The following is a 13,561-nucleotide window of genomic DNA, read 5'->3' as shown; positions in this document are numbered from 1 at the left end:
CCAGCCATATGAAATTTCTGCGGGAAAAATCTCGAGGTCGAAACTCTTCAAATGGAGAGCTTGTATAGAGACGCGACTGGTCGTACTGGCGTCTCTGTGAGAGGTTGTCACCCACTCGCCCTATAGTCTTCCATACCGGAGCCACTGATGGCACGTCTTCGACTTCGTCGGCGATTCGGCATCTCAAGGGTGGCATTGCCGATAGTCATTATCCTAGCATGCTGAAAGACTGAGGAATCCGAGAAGCACAGTTATTACGCATGAAACGTAAGCATTGAGATCAACTCCATGAGAGAGCAAACCCATCCGTCGAGTTGAACGTTCTGACAATCACGGACCTGACCTTTGAGGTCCTCACGGCCGTGGCGCGACTTGCAATCTCTATCAAGTAGCTTCTCTTCCTTCGATACTCTACTGGTAATGACCGACGATGCACCCAGTGTATGAGCACAGTATCCAGATGGGGTTGTCGCACCTGCAATTTGCACATAGATCTCCTTTAGGAAACAGACAATTTCAAACACTCGGCTATACTTTATTTTGTATTATCATGATCCGTTCTATTCTTCATGTCCTATTCCCGTTAATACAAATTTGCCAGATAGTCTCACTTGATATTTGCTCAAAACTCTGACGAAATCTTGGGCCTTCCCCTAAGCTATCTCCAAGATTCTCAAGCACGCTGTTACAACCCTGCGTATAGGACTGTTGGCCGGGAGCTCTCTCCAACGGTGCTCAGCGAGCCGCTCGAGCGTCTGCCATTGTCGCCTTCCACTGGCCGTGTCAACGAGCAAGTTGAAGGCACTCCGCATAGATTCGTCACTTGCACCTTGAACTGAGGAGAACCCCCTGACGGTATCCACGCTCCTTCCCAGCTCATGCACCAGCTCCCTAACCGCAGTCAGAATAGACGCGGCCGCCGAGGTCCTCTCCGCGATCGTCAGCCGCAGCGAGTCGGCGGCGCTCACCGGCGGCAAGCCAGGCATGACATCGGCCAGCTCGCGCTGCAGCCCCTGCACCTCTGCAGCCGCGCCCTCCACGGCCGGCTTGAGCTTGCGCTCGACCCGCGAGCCGGCGGCGTCAATGTGGCGCTGCACCGCCCGCCTACCCACGTCGTCGAGCCGCGCGCACTCGCGCACCAGGAGCTGCAGCGCCGAGACCTCCCAGCCCGCGAGCCGGGCGAGCTCCAGGGCCTCCACGACGAGGAGCCTGGCGTGGTCGAGGTATGCGTCGAGAGCGGCAGCGCCAGCGGCCTGGCTGTTGGCCGTGTGGTACTCTGCGAGCAGCGTGCGGGACGCGGCGCGCAGGCGGGTCACCTCCTGCGACCTGGCCGCGATGCCGGCGTCGCTGTGCCGCCACCTCCTCCGCTCGTAGTGGAGCCTCCTGCGGGTGACGGCCGGCCCCGCGGTGCTCATCGCGCGGTGGTAGATGTACTCGGACAGGACGTCCTCGCCGACCTGCCCGAGCATCGAGACCGACCGGGAGAGCCAGGGCCACGCGGCCCGGCTCCGGAAGGCCCTCAGCAGGTCCCTCCTCGGGGTGAAGGAGAGGTAGAACGAGGACCTGAGGGGTCTGCCGGCCCACTCGTGCACGGGGAACTTGAGCGCCTGGTGGCTGTACTTTGCAACGTCGACCGACCAGAACCCCTCGTTGTACAGCCTGCTCATCATGGCGACCGGCACGGCTGTGACGCGGCGGACCATGGTTGGTGGGGGGTCGAGGAGCCAGTTCGGCCAGCCGCAGTCGTCGTTCTCGCCGTGGATGGGCTCGTTGCTTCGGTAGTATGGCCTGGGCGTGGCGGCTGGAAAGGGCCATTGCTGAAGCCAGTTGATTACGGGAGGGAAGCCGTTCTTAGGGTCTAGTTCTGGGGTGGTGACCGGCACGCCTCCCCATAACTTCATGAAGCCTGCATGTCAGCAAATGAATGCATCGGAAGGTGATTGTACGAGGGCATACCTGGTTCTCAAACGCCCAGCCCTCTTCAGACCGCATCTCTCCTTGGAAACTATGCACCGTCAGTACAGCATAGGGCCGTTCCGGACTTTAAGTTGGGATTGAAGCACTTCGTGCAGCGGGCTTACAAGAATTGGGGAAATTGGCGTCCTCTTCCCCCTATCTTTGTGCCAAGACGTCGCAATAAATCCAGCTGTTCCTGTGGCAATTGGCCGAGGTCGAGACGAAAAGGGCCGTCATCGTCTGGTCTCTGTTGGCCCAAGGCAGGATCTGTGTTCCAATTGTCGTATTCCGTCATGATAGAAACGGCCATTCGCGCAGCATGCTACATTGTGGTCAGCGTACGAGTTCCAAAGCAGAGACAATGGCTGACCAGGTGCGGGGCCTCACTGCTAGCTCGTGAAGCAGGACCGAGGCGGCGGCCGTGCAGGTGACGAACTTCTCCGACTTGGAATAATTGGGAAAGAGGAGGGGCCACACGAGCTCTGGAGTGAGGCTGACTATGATGTCGAATCGGTTGGCCGGGTTGTTTGGACGTCTCATAAAGATGGTGTGGGCGGCGGCTTCATCGTCCAGGGTGTCTGCGAATTGGAACTTGATGTATGTTTTTAGTATGTGCTCTGCGATTTCTGCCGATTGGAAACCACTGTCGCGCAGGGCTAATGCTTCTGGGTACATCTCATGGTCGTCGAGTTCGTAGTGGATGGCTGCAACGAGTCAACACGCTATACTGTGACATGGGCCGAAGTACGTCGCTCGACAAGTGTCAATAACTTACCGGACATATTACCAAACAACTCTGGAGGGACGCTGCCATCGGATTCATCTTGTCAAGGACATAATTAGTTCTTACTCAAGAAGTTGTTGGATTTTTTATGTAAGTGAAAGTGACCACTGCCGGGGTGGCCGCATCATGCTAAGGGTTTGCTGCCAAAGACGTAGCCTGAACGATGTTTGACAACGCAATAGCTTCTAACCTCATACATGTGGAGATGATAAAATCGGCAGGGTTTAAAATGTCAATGAATGCTTACCATCATCATCTCGTGCTGGTCTCACTGGTATCCGGGCCGTATCTATAGGCGAAAGCTTGTATATGTCGAGCATGGCACGCCAGTAGGGATGATTCGAGTACAGCACTTTAGACATAAGTTGAAATGTTGGCTGTAGCATATCCCATAGCTTATTATCATTCTGGGCCTGTATACATCGGAAGTCAGAACCAGTGATCAAGAAGAATGAGGTGCCCCTTTGGAAAAGAACAACGTACCATATCCCACCGGTGATCTGATCCAGCCAAATGGTACCACATAATCGGTCTTTCCCGCTCTTCGCCTTCTCGTGCATCCTGTACCCAATTACCACGGCGGATGATCCTGGATTTCATCTGTCAATGTCGGTCGATAAATAATCACAGAAGGATAAGCGCTATAAAGGAGTGTTCCTACGGGTGGATAGGAGATGCAAGACCATCTAGCGGCGTATCTCCGCTACTCATACTGGGATCAAAGGCTCTTTGTATCTTGAGCTGCGGACGGAAGATGTCAGCTCCCAGGTCGTTTCAGGCTGGATAGGATTCAAAGCCTCTCCGCTCACCTCGTCAGCAGTGTATCCGTGAAAAACCATGCTCTGAAAGTCTTCTGTCCACCCTAGGATGTTTCCCGCCCTTGGTTGATCACTTAAGGTTAGACCCCCCAGGCTTGAAGAATTTGGCGACAACATGGACCGGCCGAGGTCGTCGCCTGGTGCTCTTTTGTCCGTTCCGAACCGCCTGCGCATGAGGTCAGTAGAGATCTCAATATGCCAATTGCGCGACCCGCCCCGCCTGTGAGCTGAAAGAAAACACACTCGATGAACTGGAGGACTTACGTTGCATACTCGCTCGGAAAGACCCATTCCTCTGTCTCTTGGTCTTGAAACACGTCGTCTGGGCGGAGAGCAGGGTGTCTGATGGGATACGGCGATTGCTTTGTGGTCATCCATTGTGGAACATACTTGTTGAACGTGCCTCGCAGCCCGGTTTGGAAAAAGTTGGGAAAATTCGGCCCTTGCGCCTGGTTCTGCAGTCGTGTCCTGATGGCAGCGAGGTCGATACCAGCGGTGATATTGGTGATTTCCTGATTGTTATCCGATCGGCCGTCATCACTGTCTGATGTATCGCTGACATTGTAGTAGTCTTCGTTGAGTGGGTCGGCCATGCTGTAGGGTCAAAGCCGTGGCGGATAAATTTTGCAGCATCGAAATAGAAGAGTCTCACTATGCTGTTCTCGCAAGGCAATGCGTTAAGAGACAGATATAGAATTATATGGGCTTTCCACATGAGGCACACAGGTCGCTGTACATGACAACAAAGGATGGGTTTGCCTGCTTTGTTAGTTATTGAATGTATATGTATAACCAGATCCGGACAACTAGATTACATCAACGTATAACAAAAGAAATGGAAAGATAGGGTACCGCTGATGATAGTTGTTTAAAGTGCCTGACCTAAAACACGACATGTGTTTCGTAAAATGTATATTCTTTCAGTGTCAAGTATGAAACCCACTTCTCATCAAACTTGGTGTTCCTCCCTCGCCCGCGCCAGTTATAGAATAATCAAACGATATCATGTCCCCACTTGCCGCAATGACCCTCTTTGCACGTGCCGTTCTTCAGCTGATTTCTGCTTTTCCGCAATTCTGTTCGCTGTCGATGTCATTCGCAGGTACTGCCAGTCTTAGTGTCGACATTCCTTGCGGTACTCACAATGACGAAGTATACCTGCGTAATTCGGGAGTCTCTTGTGGTAATTGCGACATCGAGGTTGCGAGCACCAGTACACCCCCATCCCATCTTGGTCGTCCGTGATGTTATATGAGCCCGGGTCGATGGTATTATACCATTGTGGAGTAATCTTGCCATTGTGCTGAACCCAAACAGCCCGTATGTAGTCAACCACGAGGCAGTCCCTGCCAGTGTGACACGGTCTGACATCCACGGCACACCGACCCGGACCGTATGTAGGAGGCCTAGGCTCGAGCCGGCTCTGGTGCCTTTTGAGATCTGCCCTGCATTTTGGCCCATTTTTTGACTTGAGGCTTCGGATGATGTTGGATATGATTGAGCCTGACGGCCGTGGTGGCAACAATGCATTTAACCCTTTGAAAGGATCACTGATGCATTCCGTCGTTCCAGGTAGCCAGGGGCCGCATTCCCACTCCCAGCGCACATTCTCAGTACCCGGGTAATAGATGCAGTGGCAGTCGTTTGGGTCAAAACAGCGAAGTTCGGGTCTTTCTTTGGCACTCGCTGGGCGTGGAACGATATACTTCCCAGCGTTATCCTGGATCTCTGCCAGTTGCAGACGCAGATCGTCCATTTGACCATTGAATTGTATATGAGCCGTCCAACATATATCGAACATGTCGCGGTTACTGTGGGACGCAACAATCCTTGGGAAGCGGTGTCCATTGCAAACACCTTTCCGGGACCCACAGTCGCCTTTAGGCTTAGGGAAAGACCCTCCAGGTACTTTTGTGCATGGTTTATTGTGGCTCGGGTGCCTACAAGTAGGCAGGGAGAACCCATATTCTGTTTCTTTTCTTTGGGACCACGGCTGCTTGTACTCGTGGACCAGGTTCAACAGATAGGGCAGGCGAATAGTACCAGCATCGTGGTCACAGATCCGCATATAACCCTCATGCGCAATGCAGTACCGCAGCCGTGCTGGTTTGAGGCGCTGGGTTGCTGAAAATAGGCACGCGGGGTGATCTGCGCTGCAAGCGGAGCAGTGTATATATTTGGTGAGCTCACGGAGCCTCTGTTCCCATTGGGACGACTTTCGGGCCGCCTGGCAGCCACCGCAATATTCGTCCCGGTCGACAAGTCCTAAAAATTGCGGTCGGAGGTGTGAGGTAGTCCCGAAACGGGGCCAGTTGAGGGGCCCCGACTCCGATAGCTTTGGGTTACTCCCTCGTAGTGGACTCAAGACTTCTCGGACACATAGGGGCGGAAGTCTGCGTGCCACTCGTCTCATGCACTCGATACTGGTTTTGCTCAACATGCCGATTATTTTGACGAGCAGATGATCTGGCAGGGAGTGGAGGAAGCTCAGATTTTCGTTGTGCCACATGGCTGCAACAAGGGGATCCATGCCCTTTGGGGGCGACGGGCTCGGCTTCGCTGGGCATCGTGATACAGCAGCACGTGCAGGAGGGAATAAGTCGTCATATTTTGGTGGCGATATCTCCGAGTGCGGCTGCAAATGGCGTCCTGGTGGCCCTGGTAACGCAACGGATGATGTCGTGGTTGTCGTATTCGAGTCATCCCGCATCTCAGAAGGCAAGGCGGTGTGTGCAGCATCGCCATTCTGAGTCGAATTGTTAATGAGTCGCGCGTGGTCATGGGGGCGGCGGTTCAATGCGCGCGTAGAACGTGTGCCCGTGCCCATTTTTGATGGACGGTGCAAAGAACACAAGTTTGTTGTTATGTGTTGTTGTGGAATAGCAGAAAGCTTCGATGGGTTTGTCACCTGGGCAAAAGAATATAACTACTGGAAAGTAAATCAGAAGATGAAAGGACGAAATTCTTGGGATATTTATTTGGATTTGGGATAACGACCAATTTCTACTCAGTCGTGGCTAGTGTGCTGACACTAAGAGGACCACCCACGTCCGGGGCTTAAATATTGGTTCCGCCGGCCTTTTAGCGAGCTTTAGATACTGCAAGCAATTGTCAGGGGCTTTTCTTTTGAAATTTGACTTCTCAAGTTGCACGATACTTGCTTGAATACATCATGGGGTCCTTGTTTCGTCCGAAGTGGGAGGTAAAATGGCTTCGCGGGTCGACATCAGCCATGGAAGGACAGTGAGAGACCTCTGACAGCATAATTGAGGGAGTTCAGCACCTTACTTCTCGAATGCACGGCAGTTGGAGTCGCCGACACAAGCAGAGGGCTTGCCCTCAAGTTCCGTCGTTCTCACTGTCCCGGGTGACCGTATGCCTGAAACAATTTGGTCAGAATTGGGTGATAGCTGCTTGACAAGCTTTCCTAGTCCGTGTAGGCATCATTCGAATATGTCGATACATGCCTTCGCAGAGGATGCCGGGCCACATTTCAAGAGAGGAACCGAGTGAGTTGTGATGAGGACCAACATATGCTCCAATAATCCTTATGATCGCAGGCGGCTATGTACAAGGTCACACGAAGTGATGTAGCTTTTATTAAGAAGCTCGTCGTACGTGTTGCAAGGGCTCTCCCCACAGTTTATCGGACCACCTGTTAGAGAAATAGCACTGCCTGGATTCCCTAGATAGGGATGGACATTGTCTGACGTTTTTGCTTTCCAACCCCTGGAGAGTTTTGGCGGTGTTCTTTGGGTCGAGAACGGTCGCCGCAGAAATGATGGTCATCAAAGGTAGGCAGAGATTGTCGAAAGTAAAATTTGATTCTAATGGATGTAAGTAGGTTGTAGAATTTACAGGGACTTGGCTGACGAAATAACAACTGCATCGAAGCTCAGGACCACATCCAATTGGGAGTCCAACTGTTCCGATGATAATTTTGGGCCAAGCCACTGGAAAGTGGACGGAGACATTTGCACTACAGCCAGGAGTTCAGCATGCTGTTGGATGACTGGAGAATGCCAGACACCTATGGGCGACCGGCTCTAGCCATTGTGCTGCGTACAAGGAAACCACCGTCGATCATGGAAGCCGCAGGGTATTGCCCAAGCACCCCATTGTGTTTGTGTCGTAGCTGAGTACCAAGGCATGCGTGACTGCCTACTTTGGCACTCAGAGGGAAGGAACGGTCCGAGAAGGGCACAAAATTCCAAAACGGCAGGAGCACTTGCAGGAAGGAGCCACCTTGGGAAGTCGGACGGCCAGCTCCCCATAAATTCGCAAGGCACCCTCTCGTCGCCCTCTCGTGAAACCTTTCCTTCGGTAGGCCGCGGGAGAATAAGAAGAACCTGCCAGCCAGCCAGCCAGCCAGTCAGTCAGTCAGTCAGCCAGCCAGCCAGCCAGTCAGTCAGTCAGTCAGTCAGCCAGCCAGCCAGTCAGTCAGTCAGTCAGTCAGTCAGTCAGTCAGTCAGTCAGTCAGTCAGTCAGTCAGTCAGTCAGTCAGTCAGTCAGTCAGTCAGTCAGTCAGTCAGCCAGCCAGCCAGCCAGCCTACCAACCAACCAACCAACCAACCAACCAACCAACCCACAGTAAGTGTGTTGCCTCCTCTCTCCCTGTCGCAACCTCCTCTGGGACAGTCTCCCATGGGACAGTCTCCCATGGGGCAGTCTCTTCTGGGATAGCCTCCTTTGGACACCCTCCTCTGGGACACTCTCCTGTGGGGTACTCTCCTCTGGGACACCCTCCCTTGGGATAACCTTCCATGGGTTGGCCTCCTGTTGGATAACCTCCTCTAGGACAGTCTCCTCTGTGAGACCCTCCTTTGGGGCAACCTACCTCGGGATAACCTTCCATGGGATAAACTCCATCCTGATGACCACTGTGGGCTAACCTCCGATGTAGGCATGGACACCTGCTGTGAGGACGAGTACGTCGAGGTGGTGGCCTCGACCATCACCACCATCACCATCATCACCACCGCCACCATCACCTCCACCCTCCTGGCGGCCGCCCCTCCTGCCTGCCCGCCTGCCTGCCCGCCTGCCGACCCTGCCGTCGCGGTCGCCCTCGAAAACCGGGGCCCGGCCGTCGCCGCCGCGCTGGCCGACGCGCTGGCCGACGCCGTGGCGCGCGGCGTCGCGTCGGGTGTGTCGTCGGGCGTGGCGCCCCTGGTGACGTCCGTCCGGGTGCTCGCCACGCCGGCCCCGGTGGCGTGGGCCCGTGCGTTGGTGCCCTCCGGGGTCAACGTCCTCGGCGCCGCCCTGTTTGGCCTTTTGGGTTGGTTTGGCCGCGCCGCCTGGGCGCGCCGGCAGCGACAGGGACAGGGACAGGGAGAGGGAGAGAGAGAGAGAGAGAGAGAGGGACCGGTGGCGCCTGCCGCGGTGGTCGGCAGTGCCCACGGTGGGGGCCTGCCCCTCTACCACAGCACCACCCGCCGGAGAGGCTACGCTAGCGAGGAGGCCTAAATAGCTACAAAAGAAATCACAATAAATACGTCATTCGTCTGCTATAAGGTTTACCCGAATTGTGACATGCAGTTCAAGAGGCCGTCACAGTGACCTCGGCGCCAGTAAGTCCATCCGCAGTCGCCTTGACCGTGATCTCTCCACTCCCAGTCCCCTTCACAATAGCCAAGGCATACCCATTGAAAGCCTTGCGCACCGGGCTTGGAAAGACAGTCAAATCTATAGGGTCACCATTATCCGTGGCCACGATCTCACCCGGTCCTTCGACTGAGAACGTGATCTCGTTGGAGGCGTACGGTACCCTGTCGCCGTTCTCGTCGACCACTGCAGTGGAGACATACGACAAGTCGTAACCGTCACCCGCGATGGCAGTGCGATCAGCGGTGATGTTAAGAGACGCCGCGGCGCCGACAGTCTTCACTTCCTCCTCAGCCCAGACCTCTCCGTCCTTGTAAGTCACAGCCCTCAGGCTACCAGGGGAGTAAGTAACGTTGTCCCATCGGAAACGGTACTCGCTCTCAGCCTTAGTAACCCTGCCAGCAGACTTGCCGTTCACGAAGAGCTCCGCCTCATCAGCAGACGAGAAGACGTGCACAGGTGTGACCTTGCCCTCGCGCTGACCATCCCAGCTCCAGTGCGGGAGGATGTGGGCGCTGCGGACCTCGGGGGCCCAACGAGCCTGGTACAGCCACCAGCGATCCTTCTTGAAGCCGGCCAGGTCGATGATGCCAAAGTACGAGCTACGAGCAGTGTACTCATCCCCGTCGTACGGCGTCGGCTCGCCGATGTAGTCCCAGCCGGTCCAGACGAACTCGCCGCCCGCGAACGGCTGGTACCGGTCCTGCTGCGCAAAGACCTTGTCGGCCGAGGACCCCCAGTAGGGCCCGTACAGCTCGTACGCGCTGACGTACTGCGCCGTGCTGTTACCTCCCGACCCGTCGAACACCTCGGCCGACTGGTTGCCCACCACGGGGAAGATGTACGTCTCGCGCGAGCTGAGCGAGGACGCGCTCTCGCTCGTCCAGAGGAGCTTGTCCGGGTAGGTGGCGTGGAAGCGCGGGAAGCTGCCGTTGTAGCTGGCGCCGCGGCCCTCGCCCTGGTAGTTGAGGGACTCGACGTCGAGGACGTTGGCGAGGGCCGAGCCGGGCTGGGCGTTGTTCAGGGCTGAGGTGATGGGCCGCGTGCCGTCTTCCGAGTCGACGATGTCCTTTAGGATCTGGCCTGTGGCGCCGCCCTCGGCGGTGGACTGCTCTGGGATCTCGTTTCCGATGCTCCAGACCATAACCGAGGGGTGGTTGAAGTCACGGCGGACGAAGGAGCGAAGGTCTGCCTCGTGCCACTCGGGGAAAAGGAGGTGGTAGTCGTTGTCGACCTTGGCGCGGTTCCAGACGTCAAAGGCCTCGTTGATGACGAGGAACCCAAACTCGTCGGCCAGGTCGAGGAGCTCGGGCGCGGGAGGGTTGTGCGACATGCGGAGGGCGTTGGAGCCCAGTTCGCGAAGGTACTCGAGCTGACGCTCGGCAGCGCGGTAGTTGAATGCGGCGCCGAGACTGCCGAGGTCGTGGTGGTTGTTCGTTCCCTGGACATAGACGCGTTCGCCGTTGACATAGAGACCTTCTGAGGTGTACTCGAGGGTGCGAATGCCGAACTTGGACTCGTATGTGTCGAGGACCGAGTCTCCGGACGAGACAGTCGTGACAGCAACATACTGGTTTGGTGTGCCGGAGGGCAGCACACCCCAGAGCTGGGGGTTCGTGATGGTCACCGAACCGTTGACAGATGCCTTGCCCTGAGCATCCACGTCCACCGATGCCTTGGTGAAGGTGGCCACAACTTCATCCGATCCAAGAAGATGGACTTCAGTCGCGACGTCAACGGTCTGGGCTTCATCCAGCTTATTCTCGACTTCAACAACCAGGTCGACTGTCGCCGAGTCCGCAGAAACAGTCGGTGTTCGGATCTTGGTGCCGGATTGCGCAACGTGCACCTTGGAGGCTTTCACGATCCACACATTGCGGTAGATACCTGCACCAGGATACCAGCGAGACGACTCCTTCGCGTTGTCCAGTCGCACGGCAAGGATGTTGTCTTCCCCAGCCTTGACGTGATCCGTCAGGTCGACCCGGAACGAGGCGTACCCATATGGCCAACCACCAACCAGATTCCCATTAAGCCAGACAGCGGCGTGCGACTGCGCGCCGTCAATGTCCAAGTAGATGGACTTGGTGCCGTCCACATCAGCCTCGTCGAATGTGAGATTGCGCCGGTACCAGCCAACCCCGTTGGACGGCAGACGACCCATGCCGCCGCTGATGCCCTCTGCGAGGAACGGGCCCTTTACGGCCCAGTCATGGGGCAGGTTGAGCTGCTCCCATGCCGAGTCGTCGAAGGACGCCTGGACGTAGATCACATCCGCGCCTGGGGCCGTGCTGTTTGTTGGGTAGGGGTACGGGGTGCCGTCCACAATGAAGTCGTTGGCTTGTGGGAGGATCCATGGCTTGAGGGTGTCATTGTAGGATAGCCCGTCGGGGTTTTCCTCGAACCGCTGGAACCTCCACGCGCTGTTGATGCTTGTGCGCTCACGAACGGCTGTCGACTCGGCCCTCGGTACCGCAGGGTGAGCACTGGCAGGGTGGGAGCACAGCGGCAGGATGATCGACGCCACGAGAAGCCCGCCGGCGTTGCCCGCGGCTCGGAGAACAGAGTGCATGGCTGGCGATGTGAACGAGAGATATCCACCACTTCAGGCACTGGCTCGCGTGGTCATCCATCTGCTACACTTCTGCCGGACCCAGCGGGCCTCCTGTATCTTATAACCGACCATCAATGGCTCGCGAGTCGCGCCATAGTCTGCGTGTTGGTACTCATAATAGCCGCTCGCGACAAGTCTCCCCCGAAATATTGTGGATCTGAGGGGTTCGACGCGATTTAGCCCCGGCCTGCAACGCAACGTTGCCAGCTTTCTACAACGGTCCTGAGCCCTCCCCCGCTTCCCCACAGAGGAACCTCGGGCGCGGTGGAGACGCTCTGAATGTTTATCACGACGTATAATCATCAATATGGACTAGACCAGTCCCGGATGCAGGTCCCGCCCTTGGCAGCATCCATGGATCAGGTCTGTCAACCCGAGATTGCTCACAAGCCAAGACTGCAATCGCCATTCGGCAGTTGGCAATTCTGGGCGAAAGCTTCTATGTATGAGGAAGCTTGGCTACAGTTGACGAACTGATACAAATTTCACAAGAATTGAAATGCAGTCACTCGATATTCACCCCTGCAGAAACGTTATTGTGTTCTCACAAACAAAGGACATACGGAGAACTGATCTGCATCTGCATGGAACACCAGTAAAGCTGAGTGAATCACAGGGCTAGGGTGAAGCAAGCGCAAAACTCCTTTCCTTGCTATTTACCCTAATAGTATGCGTCCGAATATCCTTTGCTGTTTTGTTAAACAGAGACCACAGGGTGCCTTATCCGCTTCGAGATTTGTACACATGTGATTGCAGTGCAATTGCATGTGTACTGAATTCTCCTAACTCGGAACCACTGACTGTCGCCCAGAGCACCTGTCCTCGGGTTTACGAGTATATGAAAATTCCGCCTCAGCCGAGACTTTCGAGTATCTGTCCAAATCATGTCGACAGTAATGTGATAGTCAGTGTGGGTGGTTCCGTTGTCGTCCTTGTATGTGGACTAGCAAGGCTCGAAGGGCTGATTGTCACAAATATATTCGATCAACTACTTATTCGGAAATTAGATCAGTGCAGGAATTCCCAAAGCCAACCCAGCGACCACGGCTCCAATGCCAGCAGTTGCATGTGCTCCTGCCGCCGCCGATCCATGTGTCGATGTGGCTCCGCTTCCGGAAGCCTGCGACGCCGCTGATCGCGTAGAAGTCGTGCTCAAAATGACGGTGCCCGAGCCCGATACGGAAGTGACAGTGCTGGTCGCGACGGTGTCCGCGTTATTTCCGCCGGAGGTGCTTGCTGCATTGAAGTCCAGGCCGCAGTCTGTCATCAGAGACGCGACATCTGTAGAAGTGCGCTGTCAGCCGTTGTCTAGCGTCGAAGGGCGAAAAGAACCTTGTCTCTGCGAGAGTCAAGCTCGTAATGACGGTCGAGTGTGTACCGTTGTCATCGTTTGACGTGAAGCCATTCTGTTTGGCACAAGCGGCGCAAGAGTTGAACGCGGGTTCAGCACTTGTGTCACCACACACGCAAGCATTGAACGCAGAGTCACCATCCGTGCTGTTTTCGCATCGGGCAGAGAGGTCAATCAAGCTGCGACAGTCGGAAACACACGCCTGGGGAACGTCGTGCTCGTCGATGTCCTCAGCCGCCACGAGGATCGCTAGAGAGAGGTAACTGAAGGCGACGTCGATCTTCATCGTGAAGTCTTATGCTTGTGAAGTTTGGCAATCCTTTTCGTGAAGATGAATGTGAAGTTGATGAAGCAAATTGCAGGATCCGAAAATGGAGAGCGAGCTTATTTGAACAAGAGGTGCTGGGCATTAGTACAGCCGGTCTATTTGCGGA

General features: G+C 55.5%; 4 protein-coding genes across 4 annotated transcripts; 1 reads left to right on the top strand and 3 right to left on the bottom strand.

The window, feature by feature from the left end:
• Positions 1 to 653: 653 nt before the first annotated feature.
• INS49_013384 (uncharacterized protein) lies at positions 654 to 4,151 on the bottom strand (the record flags this gene model as incomplete). Its single annotated transcript, XM_043174083.1, has 7 exons — positions 654 to 1,895; positions 1,957 to 2,005; positions 2,082 to 2,278; positions 2,344 to 2,660; positions 2,732 to 2,763; positions 3,224 to 3,301; positions 3,823 to 4,151. The coding sequence occupies 7 exons, from the start codon at positions 4,149 to 4,151 to the stop codon at positions 654 to 656; spliced, it is 2,244 nt and encodes a 747-aa protein (XP_043021028.1).
• Positions 4,152 to 7,336: 3,185 nt separating this feature from the next.
• On the top strand, positions 7,337 to 9,024 carry INS49_013383 (uncharacterized protein; the record flags this gene model as incomplete). The annotated part of the gene is made up of 2 exons (XM_043174082.1): positions 7,337 to 7,352; positions 8,462 to 9,024. The coding sequence occupies 2 exons, from the start codon at positions 7,337 to 7,339 to the stop codon at positions 9,022 to 9,024; spliced, it is 579 nt and encodes a 192-aa protein (XP_043021027.1).
• Positions 9,025 to 9,097: 73 nt separating this feature from the next.
• INS49_013382 (uncharacterized protein) lies at positions 9,098 to 11,734 on the bottom strand (the record flags this gene model as incomplete). The annotated part of the gene is made up of 1 exon (XM_043174081.1): positions 9,098 to 11,734. One exon carries the CDS (start codon positions 11,732 to 11,734, stop codon positions 9,098 to 9,100), a length of 2,637 nt encoding a protein of 878 aa, XP_043021026.1.
• Positions 11,735 to 12,779: 1,045 nt separating this feature from the next.
• On the bottom strand, positions 12,780 to 13,413 carry INS49_013381 (uncharacterized protein; the record flags this gene model as incomplete). The annotated part of the gene is made up of 2 exons (XM_043174080.1): positions 12,780 to 13,057; positions 13,155 to 13,413. 2 exons carry the CDS (start codon positions 13,411 to 13,413, stop codon positions 12,780 to 12,782), a joined length of 537 nt encoding a protein of 178 aa, XP_043021025.1.
• Positions 13,414 to 13,561: the final 148 nt, after the last annotated feature.

This window comes from Diaporthe citri (genome assembly GCF_014595645.1).
Source record: "Diaporthe citri strain NFHF-8-4 chromosome Unknown scaffold_7, whole genome shotgun sequence".
Taxonomy (NCBI): domain Eukaryota; kingdom Fungi; phylum Ascomycota; class Sordariomycetes; order Diaporthales; family Diaporthaceae; genus Diaporthe; species Diaporthe citri.
This window is presented reverse-complemented; position numbering and strand designations above follow the sequence as displayed.